This window comes from Ovis aries, chromosome 5 (genome assembly GCF_016772045.2).
Source record: "Ovis aries strain OAR_USU_Benz2616 breed Rambouillet chromosome 5, ARS-UI_Ramb_v3.0, whole genome shotgun sequence".
In the NCBI taxonomy this organism is placed as follows: Eukaryota; Metazoa; Chordata; class Mammalia; order Artiodactyla; family Bovidae; genus Ovis; species Ovis aries.
The window spans coordinates 3897319-3919093 of NC_056058.1; the positions used below are offsets into that span (position 1 = coordinate 3897319).

The 21775-nt window shown below is 57.7% G+C and overlaps 1 protein-coding gene across 2 annotated transcripts; it reads left to right on the plus strand.

Moving 5' to 3' along the window:
- The first annotated feature begins 3141 nt into the window (after positions 1 to 3141).
- On the plus strand, positions 3142 to 20123 carry MEF2B (myocyte enhancer factor 2B). 2 transcript variants are annotated; one of them, XM_042249577.2, is made up of 9 exons: positions 3142 to 3330; positions 16050 to 16131; positions 16643 to 16846; positions 17869 to 18003; positions 18479 to 18626; positions 18776 to 18909; positions 19002 to 19095; positions 19237 to 19348; positions 19649 to 20123. In XM_042249577.2, exons 2-9 carry the CDS (start codon positions 16078 to 16080, stop codon positions 19872 to 19874), a joined length of 1107 nt encoding a protein of 368 aa, XP_042105511.1. In that variant the 5' UTR covers positions 3142 to 3330; positions 16050 to 16077; the 3' UTR covers positions 19875 to 20123. The 2 variants fall into 2 exon arrangements, with proteins under 2 accessions (XP_042105511.1, XP_027825153.1); XM_027969352.3 differs by having other exon boundaries at positions 3142 to 3219.
- The last annotated feature ends 1652 nt before the right edge of the window (positions 20124 to 21775 follow it).

Genomic DNA, 21775 nt, shown 5'->3' on the forward strand with positions numbered 1-21775 from the left:
TCCATGGGATTTTCCAGGCAAGAGGACTGGAGTGGGGTGCCATGCTGCTTAGCGACTAATCCACCACCTGGCGAACGTCCCACCCCCGATGACCGCCAGGGGGCGCAAGAGGCAAAGCCTTGGCGGGGCTCTGCGCCTCTGAGCGGTCATTGTCCGCAGTCTGGGCAGATCCTCGAGAGTGCAATGTGACCCTCTGCCCTTTTTCACCTCATGCGGCTTTGCTCCAGTTATCCAGAAAGTGAAATAAGACTTCGAGAGGCCACTACCCAGAAAGACCTCGCACCTGCCCCCATGCACTAGTGGCTTTATCTATTCACCAGAGTGGAGGGTGTGGGGATTCCCTAGCTCACTAAGACTTGCTCTCAGAAACGACCTCCTCGTGCCAAGAGACATTCAAGTAGGGATCCTAGCGCCCGTGAGAGTGGAGGTAACCTGGAAGGGCTCCCTGGGTAACGTGTGGGACCCCTCTTTCAGATCTCTGGACGGAGTAAAAGAAGGCCCAAGAGGGCAGTGACTTGCTTATGGTTGGTCCACGGTGGTCAGGACAGGAATCAGACATGAATTTTGACTTTCTGTTTTTAGCCCTGATCCAAATCCTGGTTTTTATTTCACTCCTGCCCTGCCCTCTCAGAGGGTCCTGCCCCTAGGAAGACCCTTTGCCAGCCCCGCCTCATCCCTCAGCAAGGGGATGGTTGCCCCAAGGTTGGTCCCCAGACCCCTAGACTATTCAGAACCTCTCCAGTTTTTCAAGAAACCCATGAAAACACCCCTTTTGTGCTATCACAACACACAGCCCAATCGCAAGGAGATCCCAGACTCCAGGAGACAGAGACGAACGCAGGCATTTCTGAACCTCTGGGCCAGTGCTGAGGTGGAAGGAGGAACGGGGGTGTCAGGACACCAGATGGAAGGGGGATAATGAAGGCTTTTGGAGGAGGAGAGGGTATTGGAGACCGAGCTTGAAGCACTTCTACCCCTGAGGAGGCACCACTGTTGTCCCCATTTTTCACATGAGCAAACAGGCTCAGAGGAGTGAAGTGACTGGCCTGAGGTCACACAGCCTGTGGGAGTCAGAAGGGGTCGGAACCCAGGGTCCTTGAAGCCTGAAGCCCTACCCACTGGGAAACACTGCCCTTACCATGGAGGAGCCATCAAAGGCTTCCCCTGCTGACATTCTGGGAGAAGATATGGAGAAGGGAGACTTGGGGGAAGCAGCTTCTGTACCCACTTACCCTCCCACCCCTGTCCACCTTCCCTATCTGCCAGGCCTCGTCCCCCTCTCCAGCCCTTTCTATTCCAGTCTCCCCTGAAATCTCCCTTTCAACCCCCAGTCTCTTACTCCAGCTCCTAAGAGGGTCCCCTCATCAGAAAAGACTGAGGTCAAGGTTCCCGATTGCCCCAGGGGAGGATGTGGGCCCACACGGGCTAACACAGTCAGTGACGGGCGCACGTATAGGACAGGAACAGGGTAAAGGCGAAAAGAAGGAGCCATTATAGGAAACTGAATGACGGAAGAGGGTCTGGACGGGGTTGGGAAGGGGGTTTGGGAACGAGGGAGGTGGAAGCGGGCCACGCGGCAGGGGCGAGAGCGCAGGAGGGGCCCCAGCGGTGGGAGGGGCGGGAGGTGAGCCCCACGGTGGGCATCCTCAGCTGGCTCAGCTCCGGCTGCCCCCAGGGCTGCTCCAGCTGCTGCGCTCACGTAACCAGAGCCTGCCTGTTGCATCAGAGGCAAGCGGGCGGTCTCGGGTAAACAGAGCGGCCCTCGAGGGGCCCGGGGCTCCCTAGCCACCTCCACACTCTGCAGGACTTGTTCTGTGCCTTGGAGCCTAGGCAGAAGCTCCCAGCCTGGCCTGGGTCACCCGAACATCTGGTGTTGGGCACTGAAGGGCAACAAGGATGAGGTGGGAGAGGCAGGAAACCTGATGCCCACCAACCCTAGTTTGTTTTTTTCCCAAAGAAAAATCTGTTTCCAGGCTAGGGGTGCAAACTGCCCATGTTGCGGATGGGGAAACTGCTGTGTGGGGAGAAGCACAAGCCTTCCAGGACCTCTGTTTCCTTCCTCAGTGTCCCTCACATACTGATATCGCCACATGTCCCCTCCTGAGTCCAGAGGTCTGATCATCTGTTGTGTTCTGAGAATGACAGACAGCCACTGCAGCTCATCTACTCTCCCCTTTCATCTGCCCCAAATGGACCCCCTCCTCCTATCTCCAAGCCCTCCTTTAAAGGGCCCCCAGCCCAATCTACTTCCACTCACTGCTCAGGTTTCATCTTTCCCCACCAAAGAATGTTCTTCACTTTCTCTGCCCCCTTGCAAGTCCTCTTGGAAAAACTCACCAGTGACAAACTCTTACTCATGCTTCAAGGCCCATTACAAATGCTCCTCTTTGGGGGAATCCCTCCAGACTGGGGGCTTCTCCAGGATCACCCAGTCCAAAGTCATATTCATCCTGGAATCCTTTCCACCATGATTCACTCCCTAATCTTGCTCTGATCCCCCTCTGGGTCTGGGACCTGTCCTGGGTGGTGCTGGGATCCCAGAGAGGGGTCGAGTCCCGGAAGGTGACCACTTCAGGAGGAGGGTGCCCAGTTACCGAGGGCTCTGTTACCCTCCTGTCGAAGCATGTGGGTTACACATGCCGCTGCAGAAGGCACGCAGCTGGGTGAGGCCACAAGCGATCCCAGAAGCCTCTTCTGCAGTCCCTGCATCTGGGTGAGGGCAAGGGTCAGGGCTGGCTGCGAGAAGGTCTCTAGGTCTGGGGCCTCAGGGTCCCGATTGGAGTTATATTTCACTTAGATTGGAGTAAGTCCAGAGTAGGAGATAGCAGGGGTTACAGACAGGGTCCGAATTAGGGTCAGGCTCAGTGGTAAGGTTAGGGTCGCCCACTGACAGCGGGGGATGCCTGGCAAGTCTGATCCAGCCCCCTTCCGTGTGCCCATCCCTCATTATACTATTTCCCCATCTCATAGTCTTCCAGCGTCTGATTCCCGGTCCCGGAACTCCGGGGGCCCGGCCACGCCCAAGTGCCCGCCCACCGCAGCCCTCGGGCTCGCCCTCTATGCAAATTTACGTCGCGCCCAATCAGCTCCCAGGGGGCGGGGCCGCCGGCTCAGAAGGCCCCTGTGGCCGCCCGGCGCTCTGTCCGAGTTCTGAGCCGCTGCCGCCCGGTCAGTGCGAGAGGGTCCAGGTGGAGCAAGTGCGTCTCGCGTCGGGCCGAGGTCTGTACAGCGTCCTTTGAATGGCATCTGTGGGCTGGGATGAGTTTGAAGGTCCGAGGGTGCTGCTGGACGCGGGAGAGCTGTGTCTAAGAGGTTTGCAGCCCTAGGATTGTGAGTTTGAGAGGCTATGCGTCCACGGTTTGTGTCCAAAGGGTATATGTCCAAGGGGTGTGAATCTGAGGGGTGTGTTCGAGGGGCTTTTCAAGGGTTGTGTTCCTGAGAGGTTTGTGTGTCCAAAAGGGTGAGTGTCCCAGGGTTTGCATGTCCAGGAGTTATGTCTGAGGGAGTGTGTGTCATCGCTGAGAGGTTGTGTGTCCAAAGGGCATGCTACTGAAGGTTTCAATGTCAGTTGGGGAGTTGTGTGTCTAAAGTCGTGGTGCCATGAGACTCTGGTATGCGTCTGTGAGCTCCAGTGGTTTCTTTTCCTGGGGCACACCCCTTTGTGCATCCCGGAGGCCCCGGTGCACAACCACAGTCCCCTGCTTTCCTGCTGTGAGTGTGCCTTCGTGTGTCACGGCCCTGCACCTTCATGTGGCATGGCACCCACGTGTGCCTGTGACCGCCGTGACCCTCACCCACCCTGTGGGGTCTGCATCTCGTGCAGTGAACCAGGGGCCTCGGCTGGGCCCACAGGGCACCTCTGTGGCTGTGGGCAGGACCGTGGACACGGAGCCCTGAGCAGGGGACCACAAGTGCCTGGGCCACTTCCTCCCCATGCCTCAGTATCTCATCGGAGGAACAGTAGTCACAGCCCCCCGAGGTTGTCAGCATATGACAAACTGGTGGCCGAGTTATTGTCCTGGTTATGGTCCCCACCCTCTGTGTCTCTCAGGGTCCTGGGCAGTGGACTCACCAGCTGGAGTCCCAGGCTATTCCCTGTCCCCAAGCTGCATACCTGAGAGGTCAGACACAGATGAGGCCTTTTGCCTGACCCAGCTGAGAACCCTCACAGGAGGTCAGGACCTCTGGACCTTTGGCGCCTGGGGTTGAGCACTTGCAGACTCTTGAGGTGAAGGGAATGGGGTTCAAAAAAGTATTTAGACTTAGAAGGACAAGTGTGTGGAATTTGATCCCAAAAGTCAACGAGCTTTGGGAGAAAGCCTTGCTCCCTCCTGTCCCCATACCTGCCTTCCTTCACCTGTCTAAGTCCAGAAGTGAATCTTGGCTTCCAGGGAATGGAATTTGGGGACATTGAGGGTCCTGGGGTCTCACCTGTGACAGCTGGAAACTCACTATCTAGTCTGAAGCTGCCACTGCAGGAGCGAAGACTGAGTCCAGGTGGAAACACCCAGGCCCCTCAGAGAAAGGATGGGCTCCAGGCTGCCCCTCGGACCCTAGGAGAACAAAAGCCAGCAGTGACGGGCTGGCCGCAGCTTCTTCTTGCCCCTCTCTGTGTGACCTCAGACAGATCACTGCCCTTTTCTGAGCTCTCTGGATGCCCTTGTGACCTAAGCAATCTGAGCTCGTCTTACTTCCCATCTCCAAGTAATGATTGATTTCATTAAATCATTACCCAACCAGGCAGACATCTGGAAAATGCAAATTAGAGGAGAGAGGGAATTAAGGTCATTTGTCACCCTAACTCAGATGCAATGAGTGTAGACATGTTGGGGATTTGACCTTCCGGAAGATTTGAGGCACATAGGCACTTGCAGACAGATGTCATTTTTTGGAGAGGATTTATCACACGCCTGGGATCCTGTTTGGGGTAGCAGAGGTCACCCCTACCCAGGCTCATGAATCCAAGTCAGGTGAACACAAGGACTGGATCCCATTTCTCAGCACCCCCAAAGGGCTTCCCTGTGCCTGCAACTTGGGGGCCTTGTGAGGCTGCCCGTTGGCCCCAGGCAGTCCAGAAATGAGTATCTCAGACCCCACTAGTACCCAGGCCCACTTCTCGGACTGGGTTGGGGGACTGAGGGGGGCTGGGTTTGGGTGCAGCTGGACAGCCATGGGATACAAACCCACACTTGAATGAGGATCTGGGGTCCCACTGTGTGGCCCTGGGAAGGAGCCCACTTCCTGCTGTGTAAAACAGGGCGGCCACCTCCGCTTCACTGGGCTATCTGAGTCAGGCTGGTCCTGTGTGTAAATGAGGTGGAGTGTGGGCCCCGGGCAGACAGCAGGCACCCAGAAACAGGAGGTGCCATCTGAACCATGACCGAGTGGAGTGCTGTGAGCCCCATCCAGGCCCACCTCACCCCACCCTGCACCAGGGGCCAAGCAGGCCTCAGGCCTGTCAGCTTCCCTGTCTGACCCCATCCAGGTTCATGCTCACTAGAGGTTGAGCTGGGGGTCTGCAGAAGGGAACAGTGCAGGGCAGCTGTCACCACGAGTCACTGCGGCGACACAGGCCTGCCTCTGTCCCGTTTCCACAACCAGAGCCTCATCTCCCGCTGGACGCTGCCCTGCACCTAAAGGGCTCCTCCTCACAGCAGCCGCTGGGGCTGCTGAAAATCCAGAATCATACCGCAGTCCCCGCCCCCCGCCCCAGGCTCGTACACCCTCCAGGACTCAGTTGCTCCGCAGTCCTCTCTCTCACCCTGATTCCCAAGTCCCCTGTGGCCTCCCTGCTCCCCTCTGCTTCTGGCTGCCCATTGCTCACCCATTCTCAGCAGTGCCAACCTCCGCCATACCTGGAACCCACCTGGCACATGCCCACCTCCGGGCCTTTGCACCTACCATTCTCCACATCTTTGCAGGGTTGGTGTACTCTCCTCCTTGTGGTTCCCTCCTCCTTGTGTTTCCCTTTTCAGAAGGCCTTTTCTGGCCCCGCTGTTCAAAGCAGCTTTCTCTGCACCACCTCCCCTCTGCCTCCCCCTGTAGAATTCCAATGTTAAAGTCTTCCTGACACCGTGATGTGTCTGTCGTCTCCCTCACCAGACAGGGCAGCGCAGAAGGTCAGGCTGGGTCTGTCTCCTCCCTGCCCTTGTATCCCCAACAACTTGGTGAGCCATAGACATTTCTGGGGGAAGAAAGTGGGGACCAGGGACACCCCAGGGGCCCCAGGGTGGGTTCGCCACTGGCTGCATCTCTGCTCTGCTGGGATGTGGGATGAGTCCCTTCCGCCCAGCTCTGACAGATGTGTTAATTTCCCAAGCAGGGAGGCCCAGGCCTCTGGGGATGAATTTCTGGGGCCCTATGGGGACATCTTTCTCTGGAACAAAGAGAGAGAAGCCTTGGGCCGTTCCTGAGACTGCCACTGCAGCTTAGGGGACATCACTGGGGCCCTTGGACTGGGCGAGGGCCCTGACTTGTGTGAGATAGCAGGGCTGGGTGTTGAATGTACGGTCTCTCCCAGCCCCAGGGGTACGGGTCCTAAGCCCCACGGGAGGCGAATGGGGCAGTGAGTCGATTTTGCAGTGGCTGTGGCAGAAACCAGCCTTCCTGGCGGGACCTGCCACGGCCAGGGCAGCCGGGCCCTCATGACTTCAGGACGCAATTTCCTTCCGAGGTGGGCGTGGGGACGTGGACTGAGAGAGGCATGAGCACCATGCAGTGGGCCGTTGTGCTGGAGGCTGTTTAGCGTGAGGATGTTGGGGGGCCTCTCACACTGGCAGCCTGTGGGCCAGATGGGGCCTCAAGTTTGTTTCGTGAGCCACGAGGTGTTTAAAAGAAAATGGAACCCGTTGCCGACGTCTCTTCCATCTGTTAAGCAGTTGTTGGCTGGCTCGTTCAAGGAAGGGTGGTGCAGACCTACTCTGTGCTGGGCACTGGGAAGGCCCCGTCTCTGCCCTCATGAAATGGACCTCTCAGAGCCGCAGTACGAGCATCAGAGAGGCTTCCTTGGGCTCAGATGGTAAAGAGACTGCCTGCGGTGCAGGAGCCCTGGGCTTGATCGCTGCATCAGGAAGCTCCCCTAGAGAAGGGACTGGCTACCCACTCCAGTATTCCTGCCTGGAGAATCCCATGGACAGAGGAGCCTGGTGGGCTGCAGTCCATAGGGTCCCAAAGAGTTGGACATGACTGAGCGACCAACACACACACGATCATCAGAGAAACTAACAAATCACTAAGCTACACAGGGCAAGAGAAGTCTGCTCTGGGGAGATTAGCACTCCTAGAGAGGTTTCTGCCCAGCCCTGAAGGACACGTAGCAGCTTCTCGAACCTGGGTGAGTCTGAGAAGGGCCTCCGGGACAGAGGGCTCGGCGGGGCAAAGACCTGGCGATGGAGAGGAGGCAGGTCTGTCTGGGGCTGATGTCTCAGGTGCCAGGAATGGGGCAGAAGGTGAGCGAGTCTGCTGTTAGATGCGGCCTTCCTAAAGTGGTGACACAGGTGAGCGGGTGCCAGGGCCCGCTGCATAGATGAGGAAACAGGCTCGGAGCACGTCAAGCAGCGACTGTGCAGTGGAGCCAGGGTGGGAACCCCGGTCTGGCCAAGCCCCCCGCCACAGCCAAGCCCGCAGACCCCTTAGCACACAGCCACGCTGGGCCCTCCTGGAAGCAGGCCTGCGGAGGGGTCTGTGGAAGGGGGGCGGTTGAGGGTTCCCAACTGGGCCTCAGTTTCCCCATGATTGTCAGAGGGACCGATAGACAAAGGGACCTCCCTCCGCAAAGGGCCTTCTCCACCTGGAACCTTCTGGGTGTCTGGGATTCAGAGCTGCATGTGGGTAACGCATCCCACCCTCAACCCCCACCCCACCAGGCCCCAGAACTACCCAAAGATGCCCACAACGCTGCCGCCTGCACCAATGCAGCCTGCGGTCCCCATGCGGTGCCCAAACATATGATCCCTGAGGCCCTCCTGGCCCCTCGCCCCACCCTCAGAACCCCCACCCCCTAGCCTGCATCTCTCCCCTGGAGAGTGCTCCCACCCTGCCTCAGGGAGCCAGAGGGTGGCCGATACACTGCAGAGTTAGAGGCCCGATCTGTGTCCAGGGGCCTGCTTGTAGTGGGGGACCAGCACCCAGGCGCCCGCTTGGAATGGGGGACCAGCACCCAGGTGCCCGCTTGGAATGGGGGACCAGCACCCAGGTGCCCGCTTGGAATGGGGGACCAGCACCCAGGTGCCCGCTTGGAATGGGGGACCAGCACCCAGGTGCCCGCTTGGAATGGGGGACCAGCACCCAGGTGCCCGCTTGGAATGGGGGACCAGCATGGGTCTGGGGAGTGTCCCTGTGTTTGGGGGAGCTCTGTGTGTGTCTAGAAAGGTTACATGTTGGGGTCATGGTGTGTTTGGGGGTGTCTACATATAATGAGGGTTTGTGTGCATTTGGGGGATTGGCATGCGTTGGGAAGTCTGTGTGTGTGAGAGAGGGCTGTGTGTAATTGGGCATCTGTGTGTGGTCTGCAGGGTACGTGTGTTTGGTGAGCCATGTGGGCTTGGGAGGGGTCTACAAGACCAGTGGACTGCACGTGTTCTGGGTGGTTCATGTGTTTGGGGGAGTCACCCTATGAGGGGAGCCTCCCAAACCCCCATCTGTACGTGTGAGGAAGGACTTTCTCCCTGAGCCGCCTGTCCCCAGCACCCCTCCTGGGTCTGCCTGGTGCCCTCAGTCTGACCTGGGCACCCCCGGGCTGAGGGGAGAAGACCCTAAGGAGTTCTGCTGCCTGCATAGAGAAAGAGGGATACAGCATCTCAACCACGCCTACTTCAGAGAGCCCCCCATCTCAGGGAGGTGTCCCCTGCTCTCCTCATCTTCTGGGGTAGGAAACAGGCCTGGAGAAGCTTGGCCACACAGGAGTCACTGCCAGAGCCCGCCTTCTCCTGAGGGCATGAGAGGGGCCGCTGTGGGCTAGCCAGCCCCTAGGTCACCCACAGTGCCCCCCCCAACCTGGGCCTCCATCTCCCCAGGCTCCCAGGGGAGGAGGCGGCCCAGGGCCCCGGCTGAGGTGGGGGAGGGTCTCCAGCAGCTGGGGTCAGAGCCTCCGGAGCCCTCAAGAGAGGGAAGGGGGGGTCCCGACTTTCCAAGGGGCTCTTCCTGTCGCCCGTAACGAGGTGCTTGGGGAACAGGTGATGAAACCACCGCCTGGGTTGCGTGAGGCCGGGCTGCTGGCCTCATTTGCTGCCGGGCCCAGGCGCAGCGACCCCTCCCCGCTTCGCCACGTCCCCTGGGCCCTCACCTCCCCCCACCACCCACCTGCCTCTCACTTCTCCTTTCCTCCCCTCCTTCCCGGCCTGGGTCCCCCGCCACACTGTGGCCTCTGGGCTCAAGGGTCGGGCAGCCTAACTCTGCTGCTGGCCCCTCCATTAGAGCCCCACCAAGAGCCGAGAAGGGGAACTCTGGTCTTTTATCTCAGACCCTCACTGCAGAGCCTTTGAGATCAGGATTCCATGACCCTCTTTATGGAAGAGGGGCAGGTAGGGGCCTGATGTCACCCAGCCTGCTACAGGAAGGGTCCCCGTGGCCTCATGAGATGGCATGCTGACTCAGCACCCCCAGCTCCAAAGCTCCTCTGCCTTCTGGCTTCTGGGAGTCCAGAGACAAGGTCGAAAGACCCCTCCACTGCGCCCTCCTCCTCCGCTGGTGGCAGGTGGATTCTCGCTCCCATTTATAGATGAGAAAGCTGAGTCCTTCCACAGGAAGAGGCCCACAGTGAAGGGTGAGTGGGAGGGTGGGATTCCTTCCAGACCTCCACCTCCATCACCAGGGTGCTGAGAGGCCTCTTAGAGGGAGGTCACAGTCATGGCCTGGAGGACTTCAGGGGTGCTTGTTGATGGACTTTGTGACCACAGGTGTCACAGTGAGACTTAGTCATGCTCCGGGTGCTTGTGAGATCTTCCTGTGTGCCCCTGGTATGGGGCATCCCCAGTGGCTCAGCGGTAAAGAACCCGCCTACAATTCAGGAGGCTTGATTTTGACCCCTGGATTGGGAAGATCCCCTGGAGAAGGGAATGGCAACCCACTCCAGTATTCTTGCCTGGTGAATTCCAAGGACAGAGGAGCCTGGCGGGCCATGTAGTCCATGGGGTCGCAAAGAGTTGAACATGAGTTAGCGTGCATGCATGCACCGCACACACCCTCAGTTTCCCCCACAAATAATGCTCAGGCCTGAGACCCCAGGCTCCCTCCAGCCTCAGGCATATGCCACCAGCATATCCTGTCCCCTCGGTTGCCAAACAGCCCATCCTCTGCCTTCCTGCAGCCCCGGTCTCAGTTTGGGCCCCACATCTCCTGCCTGGACGTCTGCCCCAGCTTCTCCCTGTCATCTCACTCCTGCCCAGACAGATGCTGTCGTCACAGCAACCTGAGTGGGGGCAGGGGGATACTTTTTAAAAAATCCTTTTGGTTAAGTCACGTAGAGGGAAATGCAAAAATCACTGGAATAGGGCTAAAAAACTTGCACCAACTGAATGCAGCTGGTCCAGGGAGCAGAACACTCCAGCCCCCTGACTTGCTCCTGTCACAGCACCTGCTTAGCGTGGCCACTGTGCTCACATCCATCACTGGAGGTGAGTTTTGCCTGTTCCGGGACTTCGTATCAGTGGAATCACATGGCATGTCCCCTCTGCAGAGCCCAGTACTGTTGAATCAGCCCGTGATCTGGGAGCTCCGCGCACCTGTGCGGTTGCGTGGAGCTGAGACACAGCCTTCTTCTGTGCTGTCTAGTAGCCCATCATAGAATTTACGAGAAAGTGGTTGTCAGTTCTCCCACTGAGGGCATTTGAATCATTTCCAGTCTGGGGCTATGGTGAATGAAGTCGCTGAGGATGTTCTTGTTTGCGTGATTTCTTACATGGGCCCGTTTGTCTTCGGTGAATGCAAGAGGAGGGGAAGGATCGCTGGGTTGGAGGGCAGCTGCTTGTTCAGCTTTAGTAGATGCCAGACAGTTTTTCAGAGTGGCTTTTCTTCTTTCCCCTCCCACCAGCAATGCATGAAAACACGGGGGGATTTTAAACCGTCAAAATCATATCCAGGTACTCCTTTGCCCCCCAAATTCCCTATAGCTCCCTAATGCCCTCAGAGTAAAACCCACACTCTTCACTGTGGCCCACAAGGACCTACATGATCCAAACCGCACGCCCACCACCACCCACCCACCTTGTTCACGTTGTCCAGCCATTCAGACTACTTTGCTGTTTTCAAAATGTCAAACTCATGAGCACTCCGAACTTCCGGCCTTGCAGCTCCCCTGCCAGGAACACCCTTCCACCAGATTTCCTCACTGACTCTTCCCTTCGTTGCCTGTGTCTTTCTTGTGCCTCTGGTCTCAGTTCAAACGTCAGCTCTTCCGAGAGGTCTTCCCTGAATCCCTGGCTACTAACATTGCCCCCTTTGTGGTCAGTCTCTTTTTAGACTTAGGTTCTGACCTATAAGAGTTTCATTAAAATGACTTGGAGTGTCCCTGTTTTTAAAGGTCTGAGTTAGTTTAAAGAACACTTCACTTTCCTGTCCTCTAAGGTTTAATAAAACAGCTATAAGACCGTAGGGGCCTGCTATCCTTTTAATGGTACGTCTCGGGACACTTTTTTAATTTTCTGTGGTCATTGGTCTACGTAAGCTTTCTGCTGCTTTTGAGGTCAGCTGATTGCAATGGTCGTCACACAGTTGACACTTGGTAAGTGGGGTACAAAGCTAGGGGTAGGGAGGTACTGGACTCTTGACTTCAAATGCCCACTCCCCTGCCCGTGCGCTCAGGCCCCATCCAGCCCTCCCACTGAGGCCCAGCTGCAAGCTTTCTCCACTGAGGGGCCCTCTTGGATTTATCCTGGCTCTTCTTCCCTTTCCTGGGTCGATGGGCTCACCTCTGCCCCTCTGCTGAGCAGATGCAATAAGCCCTAGGCTTTCTAGCTGGACCTTGGTGGCAGGGGAGGTTGTGCCCAGAAGAGGCCTTCCCCAGCCTCCGCCTCTCCCAGCCTCAGCCTCCCCCCTCGTGCCCTGCACATTCAGCACGCACCACCACCTCCCCCCAGCAGTTCCGATCACCATCACGCCAACATCTGGAGAACTGGCCGCCAGGTCTGTCTGCGGCTCAGGGTGGGGATTTGCATGTGAGCACAAATATATCTGCACACCCTGGGCCTCCGCCTCTGCATTCCTTGGCTGGCCCTTCACACCTGGGCCTGAGGCAGGTCAACGCTGAGCGGCTGGATTTGCATGCGCGTGTATTTCTGGGTGGGGAGTCAGCTGGGGGAGTCTGAGAGGAAGTTGTTGAGGGAAGCTGAGGGGAGTTCAGACGTGTCCCTCTTGGCCCGCTCCATGTCTTCCCAGTCACCCCTGTGACTGGTCCTGAGGATCTTCCAGGCTAGGGGAGAAGGAGAGAGGTGGATATATGACCCCTCATCCCACAGCCCACGGAGTCAGAACTAGAGGAGAGGATGGAGGCTGTGGGAGACCAGAGTGAGAGGGCAGGGAGGGCTTCCTGGAGGAATGGATTTCTTGAGCTGGCTGTTTGAAGTGTGAATAGGAGTTGGCCAGGTGCAGAAGAGGCAAAAAGGGGATTTCAAACAGACGTTTTGTTGAAGGTAGAGAACAGTGGGCAGGAGCTGATTAGGGCAGGGCCTTGACTGCCAGACTGAGAGCCGTGAGGAGTGTGTAATCAGAAGGGGCATGATCAGAGCTCTGTGCTGGGTAGATCCCTCCAGGACCAGAGCAGGGGGTGACTTTGGTTCCTAGGTGAAGACTGGGGGTCCCAAAGTCATCAAGGGTCAGAAGGCGCGAACCCCTGCCTGAGCCCATCTACACCTGTCAGGCCTGCCTCCAGAGATGGCCCGGGACCTGGCGGGCTCTTGAGGAACCAAAGGGCCCTAGAGCACAGTGGGGCGAGGCAGAGCGCAGAGGGGGCCTGACCCCGGTCTCGGCCCAGACGCACCCAGCTCCGGCCTCCCTGCAGCTTCCCGTCCTCTACACCTCTGCCTCCAGCAGTCTTGCTCCCCATGACAGCTATGACCAAGTTTTTGTGTTGTTTTCTGACTGAACCAGTTTATGTGTTTGTGTTTTTTTTTTTAAATTTGGGGCTATATCAGGTTTTAGCTGCAACATCCTGGATCTCAGTTGAGGCATATGGGATCTAGTTTCCCGACCAGGGATCAGACCTGGTCCCCTGAATTAGGAATGCAGAGTCTTAACCACTGGACTGCCAGGGAAGTCCCCGTGTTCAAGTTTTTAAAGTCCTGTCCCTTCTTGGTGAACCCCCATCCGTCACGGCTCTCCATTGCTCTTAGAGCAAACGCTGGAGGCCTCGCTGCGGCTCAGAGGACCCGGGGTGGCCCTGCCTCTGCACTCCCCCCTCTCCTCACTGTAGCCTTGTGGACGCGTCTCCTTCTTCCTTAGGGACTTTGCACCTGCCGTTCCTTCTGCCTAAAACTCGCTTCCTGTCTCAGCTCGTGAGTCTCAGTTCAGAGCCCCCCTCTTGACCTGCTGACTCTCGGGGGCGCCCCCATTATGTGAACCCTGCCCCGGCCAGGGGGTCCTTGTCTAAAATGGGGACAGACGGAGAAGGGGCCAAAGTTGGATCTTCCAGACCCCGAGACTCATGTCCAAGTCCCATGTTCCCATGGGATTCCAGGCGTGGGGGGCATTTCCGGAATCATCTTGGCACCAAGACCTCCGGGCCAGTGCCCTCCTCCTGTCCCCAGGGGCCTGTCAGGGCGGGGATAATGCATCCCAGCCGTGGGAACTAGCCCGATTCCGGACAAGGATTAAAATTAGCCCCAAAGGTTAAATTTAGCACGTCAGGCTGGAACTGGGGGGCCATGGTGGGGGCTCGTTTTGGCCTGGACTTCACTTCGTTATGACTACTCTGAGACCCAGACCAGGGAAGGTGGAGGGTGTGCCTGGGGTGACCTAGTGGGCTGCAGATGACAGGCTGGGGTGACTCCCATTTCCAGCTCTGGATCTTTGGGAAGATGGGAGCCCCCCAGACCCCTCCAGCTGGGGTATCTTTCTCCCAGAGACAGACCTGCATTTCCCTACTCTTCCCGAGACCTCATTCTCAGGCTTTGTGCGAGGTACTCTGCCTTTCGTACCCACCCCGTTCACAGAACAGCAAACTGAGGCTGAGGGAGAGGCTGCCCCTACTGAAGACCTCTCCTCTGGTCTGAGGCTGGCTGGGGCCTGAGCATGGGCCCGCTTCAGCCTGGGGAAGGCCTGTGGCACGGCCTCAGTCCCCTTTGGCACGAGAGGGCTGGGGGGTGGAGTGTGGTCATGGGGTTGGCGGAGGGGTCACGGGGGCCATGGATGGCTCTCTGTACAGTGGGGTGGGTGCTGCAGGACAGACCATATGATTCCTTGATTCCAGGAGCCCTGCCTGGGGGCTGCTGGGAAAGGTCTGGGCCAGGTCTCGGTTACTTGTTGCCCTCACTGACCTGCCCATGCTCACCTTGGGGCCCCCACCAGGGAGATCCCAGATCCCCATGAGGAGGGTCCAGGCTTCCTCTCTAGTTTGCATGAGCCCACCCCTCCTCCCAGTCTGAAGTCTCCAAGTCGAAGTCTTCCCAGGGAATTCCCCCTCCTCCCACTGGAAAGAAGGTCAGGGATGGGGTTTCTATTAGGCTTCCCCCCATTTTTTATTTCTGTTTATTTGGCTGTGCCGTACAGCATGTGGGATCTTAGTTCCCTGACCAGGAATCCAACCCAAGCCCCCTGCGCTGGGAGAGCGGACTCTTAACCACTGAACCACCGAGGAAGTGGCCCCCAACCTCCGACCAACACACATTTTAAAAAATAGAAATCTTTAATCACCGAGGGAGAATAGTTAGAAAATTCAAAAGATAAAAATGAAAAAGAAAAAGATGAAAAGGCCACACAGAGTATGATTCCACTTATAAGAAAAGTCCAGAACAGGCCAAATCCATAGATTAGTGGTCGCTGGGGGCTGAGGAAGGGGGGGCGGGGAATGGCTGCTATGGGGCTGGCTCTTCTCTTTGTCTTGTTTTCTGGGTTTTTGGTTTGTTTGGTTCTGGTTTTCTGGTCTTGCCAAACTGCATGTGGGATCTAGTTCCCTGACCAGGGATTGAACACAACGCCCTGCAGTGGAAGCACGGAGTCTTAACTACTGGACTGCCGCAAAGCCCCTGGGGTCTCCTTTTAGAGGATGTGAAGTTTCTGGAACTAGGTAGAGATGACGGTTGCACAACGTCGTGAATGCTCTGAATGTCACTGAATTGCACATGTTAAAACGGCGAATCTTATGTTAAGTGAGTTGCATCTCAAGTTTTAAAAACTCACCCATAAATTTTCACCCAGCACTGACTCCCAGCTTGAGTATTTCCTTCTAGTCTTTCCACACAATGCAACTTTTAAATATATGTTTTAATGTATGTTTTCTGGTAACCACAGCCCTCAGCTTTGCTCATGGAGGGGCTGTCGTGGGTGGGTTGAATGAGTTGAAAAGTGTCTGCTGTGTGGATGAGGCTTGCTTCCAGATCACTGTGCCCTGCTGGGTACCATCATCGGATGGCCCTCCAGCCTGGCCTGTTGAGGACTTCCAGGCTGCCGCCAGTGCTCATAACGGCAGTGCACCCGCGGCAGCTGCTGTCTGCAGGGCAGATCTGAGGGCCCTGTGTGGGCTGGCTCATTTTATGCTCCAGTACACTGGGCAGTGCACTGCGCTGGTATCCACGCACAGACAGGGGGTCAGGCTCCCCTGAGGTCCCACAGCCATCAGCTTGTTTTGCTTTAGAGCCTCAGTCGGAGGCACCTGTACCTCTCAATCTTTCCCCCTTGGTCAGCCTTTTCCTTATAAGGCACTGGTCTGAGGTGTTCAGTGAACATTTGATGCGTCTTGGGCTGGTTGAGGGTGTGAGATGTGGGGGTGACCCAGCTCGCCTCATTCTCCCCATTGTCTCCTGGCAGAGGTAGGAGGAGGACAGGGTATGCTGGGGTGCCTGTCCTCACTTTCCATCCACCTGCTCTGTTCTCTTCTCCTCCCCAACCCCCACCTCCAGACAAAGGGCACTCCACCCAGCTTGGGACATGGGGAGGAAAAAAATTCAGATCTCACGCATTCTGGACCAGAGGAATCGGCAGGTGAGTTCACTGGGTGGAACAGTGGCTGGGGGAAAGGCTTTCCTAGCAGAAGAAACACAGCCTGGCCAAAGGCTCGGCCATTTGGGGGAACTGCAAGGGAAGAAGGAGACTCGATGTAGGGTCCGGAGTTTGAGATGTAGCATTGACTCCTTCTCGTGATGATTTATTCATTGATTCTCTGTGATGACTGGAGCACCAGTCCCAGGGGAGATGGAACTCAACACAAACACATCCAGCTCAAAGTGCTGGGCCAGAGACAGGTACAGAACTGGGGAAGCTCAGGGAGTGTGGGATCTGCCTGGAGACCAAGGAAAACTTCGCTAAGGAGAGGACATTTGGGCCAGGTTTTGAAGCATCAGTAGGAGTTTGCCAAGTTGAGAAGTGAGGCGTAGTCCAGTTGCAGAGAGCGCATGCAAAGGCATGAAATCAGGAAGCATAGGCCCCTCAGCGCCCCCTCTCACCACCCTGAACTTTTGTCGTCTCCTGCCCTGCCTTTGGATACTGAGTCCAGGTAACATTCACCAAGCGGAAGTTCGGGCTGATGAAGAAGGCCTACGAGCTGAGCGTGCTCTGCGACTGCGAGATCGCCCTCATCATCTTCAACAGCTCCAACCGCCTCTTCCAGTACGCCAGCACCGACATGGACCGCGTGCTTCTGAAGTACACGGAGTACAGCGAGCCTCACGAGAGCCGCACCAACGCCGACATCCTCGAGGTACCCCGGGGCCCGCCCGCCTGGCCGCACGGAGCCCAGCACACCCTGCGCACTCAGAGCCTGGGGACTCGGTTTGCACAAAAGATGAGCGTTGCGGTTTGGCTTTGCTGGAACCCCTGGAGAGGAAACGGCAACCCACTCCAGTACTCTTGCCTGGAAAATTTCGTGGATAAAGGAGCCTGGCAGGCTAGAGCCCGTAGCATCACAAAGAATCGAACACCATTGAGCAACTGAGCATGCATGCTCACTCGCATGCCAGTCAAAGCAGGCCTGGGGTAGTGGAGAGTCCCTTCGAGGGGCAGCTGCCTAGCGCCACCCAGGATGGGCACGATCACTATTACTTCATTTTTTTTCCTTCTGATTTTTGGCTGTGCTGGGTCTTCACTCGGCCCCCATCGTGGCACGTGGGCCTTTCTTCGGATGTCACAGGCAGGCTTCTCTCGTGGAGCATGGGCTGTAGAGCTCACAGGCTCAGCAGTTGTGGCGCGAAGATCCATGTCACTTTGGATCTGGGCGTCTTTACCCAGGAACGGGAAGCTGAAGCCACTGGGTGGACAGAGCCCTGGGCTAGGACTGACTGTCTGGGGAGCCCCAAGTGACAGACAGTGGGGAGGAGCTGGTAGAGGAGAAGCAGGGGTCTAGGAGTACGGAGATCACTGGTCCCAGGGGGGTGACAGGGGGGAGAGCCTGTGAAGTAGCTCTAAGTGCTCATTAACCACCTACTGCCTGCCAGGCTCTGAGGCTGCGCCTGGGCCCAGAATGGAGACCCCAAATCACACTCAGGAGGCGCATTAGGATAATGCCAGCAGGCCTGGGTGGAGCTCCGCCCCTGCCGTGTGACCTGGGCCTCTCTGGTCCCAAGGCAGGGCAGTCCCTCTCTCACATACAGTTGGAAGTTACTAGATGACTCCCTGGGGTTTTTGGTTAATGGGATTTAGCTGGAGGAGCTGTGCCTGCACTCTGCCTGCCCACAGAGCTGGGTGGGATGTGGGGGGTCACCCTGCTGTCTCCCCTTCCCACAGACACTGAAGCGGAGGGGTGTGGGCCTTGATGGACCCGAGCTGGAGCCAGACGAGGGGCTTGAGGGGCCAGGAGAGAAGCTGCGGAGGCTGGCAGGTGATGGGGGTGACCCAGCCTTGCCCCGGCCCCGGCTCTATGTAAGTGAGTCCCTGTCCCACCTTGCATGGGCCCTCCCCCCACTTCCGAGGCCCAGGTGGCTGGGGCTGAGGCTGAGAGAAGGACTCAGGACCAGGATTCCTAGAGTGGGGGGGTGGGGGTGGGGAGGAAGTCTTCCTGGAGGAGTAGGAATTATAATAGGGGCTTTGAAGGATGGAAAGAGTTCAACAGACAGACAGTTCCTTCTTTCTGTATTTCTTTGATGTATCTAAACCTGGGAAGCCCCTTCGGGACCAATCGTTTGTTTAGTAAGAAGTTTCAGCTCTGGGCCTAGCTGTCAAGGAGTGACGGAGGTAGACACAGGCTCCCCAGCCACGTGGTGTTTAGGCCAGAGTTGGGGAGTAGTGAGGGCTTCCAGAAGGGGAAGCTGGCCCTCGAGCTCACTGGGATTGTCTAGGCTGAATCGATGCCCTCATCTCCGTGTTCCTCAACCAATCCTGGCCTCTGTGCCCGCAGCCCGCAGCCCCCACTATGCCCAGCCCAGACATGGTATATGGGGCACTGCCCCCACCAGCCTGTGAACCCACTGGACTTGGGGAGGCCCTGCCTGCCCAGAGCCGCCCATCCCCCTTCCGGCCAGCAGCCCCCAAAGCTGGGCCCCCAGGTGAGCATGGGGCACAGGCCCTGGGCAGGGGGTGGAGGTTCCAGGGGGCCGTGCCGCGGGGAAATGTTGGCTGTGGGCATCACTCTGGACCTCAGACTTCATCAGATGACATGGCCGCCTGCCTCCTCTGGGGGTCCCCTGCTCCCCAGGCCTGGCGCACCCTCTCTTCTCGCCGAGCCATCTCGCCAGCAAGACACCACCGCCCCTGTACCTGGCAGCAGACGGGCGGAGGCCAGACCTGCCTGGCGGCCTGGCTGGGACCCGAGGGGGGCTGAGCAGCTCGGTGAGTGAGGGGAAGGGGTGGAAGGGAGGGCTGCGGAGCCAGGGCGGCCTGGCTGTGGGTCTCAGTCTCCCATTTATTCTGTCTCCCCGCAGAGAGGCCTCTATGGTGGCCTGCAGAGTCCCTGCTCCACAGCCGCCCCCGGACCCCCGCTTGGGAGCTTCCCCTTCCTCCCTGCCGGCCCCCCAGGTATGCACTTGCCCTGGCTTTGGGAGCGTGTCTCCACACTCCCCCGCCTGCCAGAACTGCAAACTGGCGGGTAGGGTGGCTCAGGCTTGGGGAGGGGCTCCCTGAGGTCAGGGCCTCAGTTTCCTCTTCTTGTCCCCGCAGAGTATGGCCTGGGGGATCCTCCTCCACCCCCAGGCTTGCTGCAGCCCCCCACCCTGGCCCCCTGGCAGCCCTCCAGGGCTGATGGGCCCCCGGCCACCCCCACACAGCCTAGGTAAGTGCCCCAACTGTCTCCCCGGTCCCTCACTCGCGGAGTTCGGGTTCACAGTTGGGCCCCACCCCCCAGTCTCTCAAAGGCCCTAGCCACGGCTGACCCCTGGTGGCCACTCTCGGTTCTGCACACAGCCCCTCCCGACTGGTCTGGTGGGATGGGCGGCTATTTTGGAAGCCCCAAGACGGATCGCCACCCCCTCCTTTCCCAAGGTTCCCCTGCCCAATCTTTGCCCAAGCCATGCCACCTTTCTGGCTTCCTCGCTGAGCTCACGGCCCCGCTCCTCTCTCTCTCTTTCTGCAGTGGGGGCCGCAGCTTGGGCGAGGATGGCCCCACGGCCCGCGGCACCTCCTCACCCACCCCTCCAGTCAGCATCAAGTCCGAGCGCCTCTCCCCGGCCCCCGGAGGCCCCGGCGACTTTCCAAAAACCTTCCCTTACCCTTTGCTCCTGGCCCGACCCCTAGCAGAGCCCCTGCGACCCGGACCCCCTCTGCGCCGGCTGCCCACTGCCGACGGCTGGTCCCGGTAGTTGGCCCGGAAATGGCTCCGGTTCTGACCCTCACGCCAGGCCAGGCGAGGGCACTTGGGGTCCCAGCCTCCCTCCCTGCGTCCTTGGAGAAGACGCAGCAGTTACCACTGTCTCTGCGATGGGGGCGTGGAGTGGGGAGGCTGGGTTCGGATTCACGGTGGGGGATTCTTTCCCCCTTTCTTCTGTGTGTGTCCATCAATAAAACACACGTGGTATCCGTGGGCGAAACTGTCGCTGCTCAGAGCCACACCCCCGCCTGGCTCTTCCCATCTCTCTCCAGCGGCCTCAGTCTTGCCTAATCTTGATTTGGGTACCTACTCCGAAAGGAATCGGACGCTGAGAAGAGGCCTCCTGTGAGGCTTGGAAAAGGGTGTAGTAAGGGGAAAAGCCCTGTAGGGGCGCCAACGAGCAGGTGACCCCCTGGCAGTGGGTGCACAGCCCACTGGGGGCCCTGCGCAGAGTACGCACTTAGAGTGATTCCACCCCAGGAGCAGCGGGCTGGGCTATTTACCCTCCATCTCCTGGGAGTGTTGGGTCAAGGGCTCAGGCTTGGTCACAGTTCCTTGCAGCAAGGAGCAGTCGGGATCCGTGAGTGAATGCTGGGTTATGGGCTCCCTGGAGTGGCCGCTACACTGTCCGTCTTTAAATGGGCATGTCTCGATCTCTTGACTCAACAGTTTCATTACGGCGGATGGAGAAGGGGGCCAGGCATTTATCCACCCACTTTGGGATATGGCCAAACTCCTTCCACTTTGGCCTGTCCCGTGTGAGGGCCGACTTGGGGGTCCAGGGGGAGCCAGAGGGAGCTGCATCTGCTCCTCCTCTCCAGCTACTCCCCAGCGGTCTCAGTGGGATCTTTAGAACAGACCTGACCCCTGACCTTCCTGAGCTCCTCAGCTGCCTCCACCCACTCTGTCCCCTGCCCTGAGGTCTCTAGAAATACTTGTTGTTCCACGCTAAGGCTGTACTGACCTTTCCTCCTGGGCTGCCTCCTGCAACCCCCAACTGACTTCCTTTTTAGACTGTTTCCTACCCTTTAAGGCCCAGCTCCATGTCCCCTCCTCCAAGCAACCCTCTGTACTGCCCCAAGCTGAGAAATGGCTCTGACAATTCTCAAAGGGTTTGCTTAGTAGAGATCACTGATTCAGACCAAAAAAATATGAAAAAATACAGTGTTGGTATCGGCATTTGTAAGATTTGTGTGCCCCTATCCCATATTGTGGCTCAGATGGTAAAGAATCTGCCTGCAATGCAGGAGATTTGGATTTGATTCCTGGGTTAGGAAGATCCCCTGGAGAAGGGAACGGCTACCCACTCCAGTATTCTTGCCTGGAGAATTCCGTGGACAGAGGAGCCTGATGGGCTGAAGTCCACGGGGTCACAAAGAGTTGGACATGACTGAGCGATGAACACTTTCACGACTTTTCATCCCACCATCATTCTAGCAAGGTCCAAAGCTGATTGGTCTAGCCTGGCCGGGGACAAGCGAGTCAACTTGACCAATAATTTCAAGACCCTTGTTCTGGGACTTCCTTGGTGGTCCAGTGGTTAGATCCCTGGTCAGGCAACTAGATCTCACACGCTGCAATGAAGACTGGCTCAACCAAAAAAAAAAAAAAGATCCAGACCCTGTCACCCAGCACCCCACAGCGGGCCTCTCCCAGTGAAATTCAGTCTGGCATTCCACCACCAGTGCACACAGACCTGGATGTGGATACAGAGGCAACGTGTGTGCAGGCTTCAGAATCTTCTAAGGGGTAGGAAGAGAGGGAAAAAGTATAAACTGACAGACCCTCCTTGTGAAATGAGAGCTCTTGCTTCAACAGCCACATGTATAACACCATTCATGTCCAGATCCAGCCTGGGGTTTGTCCTCCGATCTTCCCAGTCCTCATCACCTT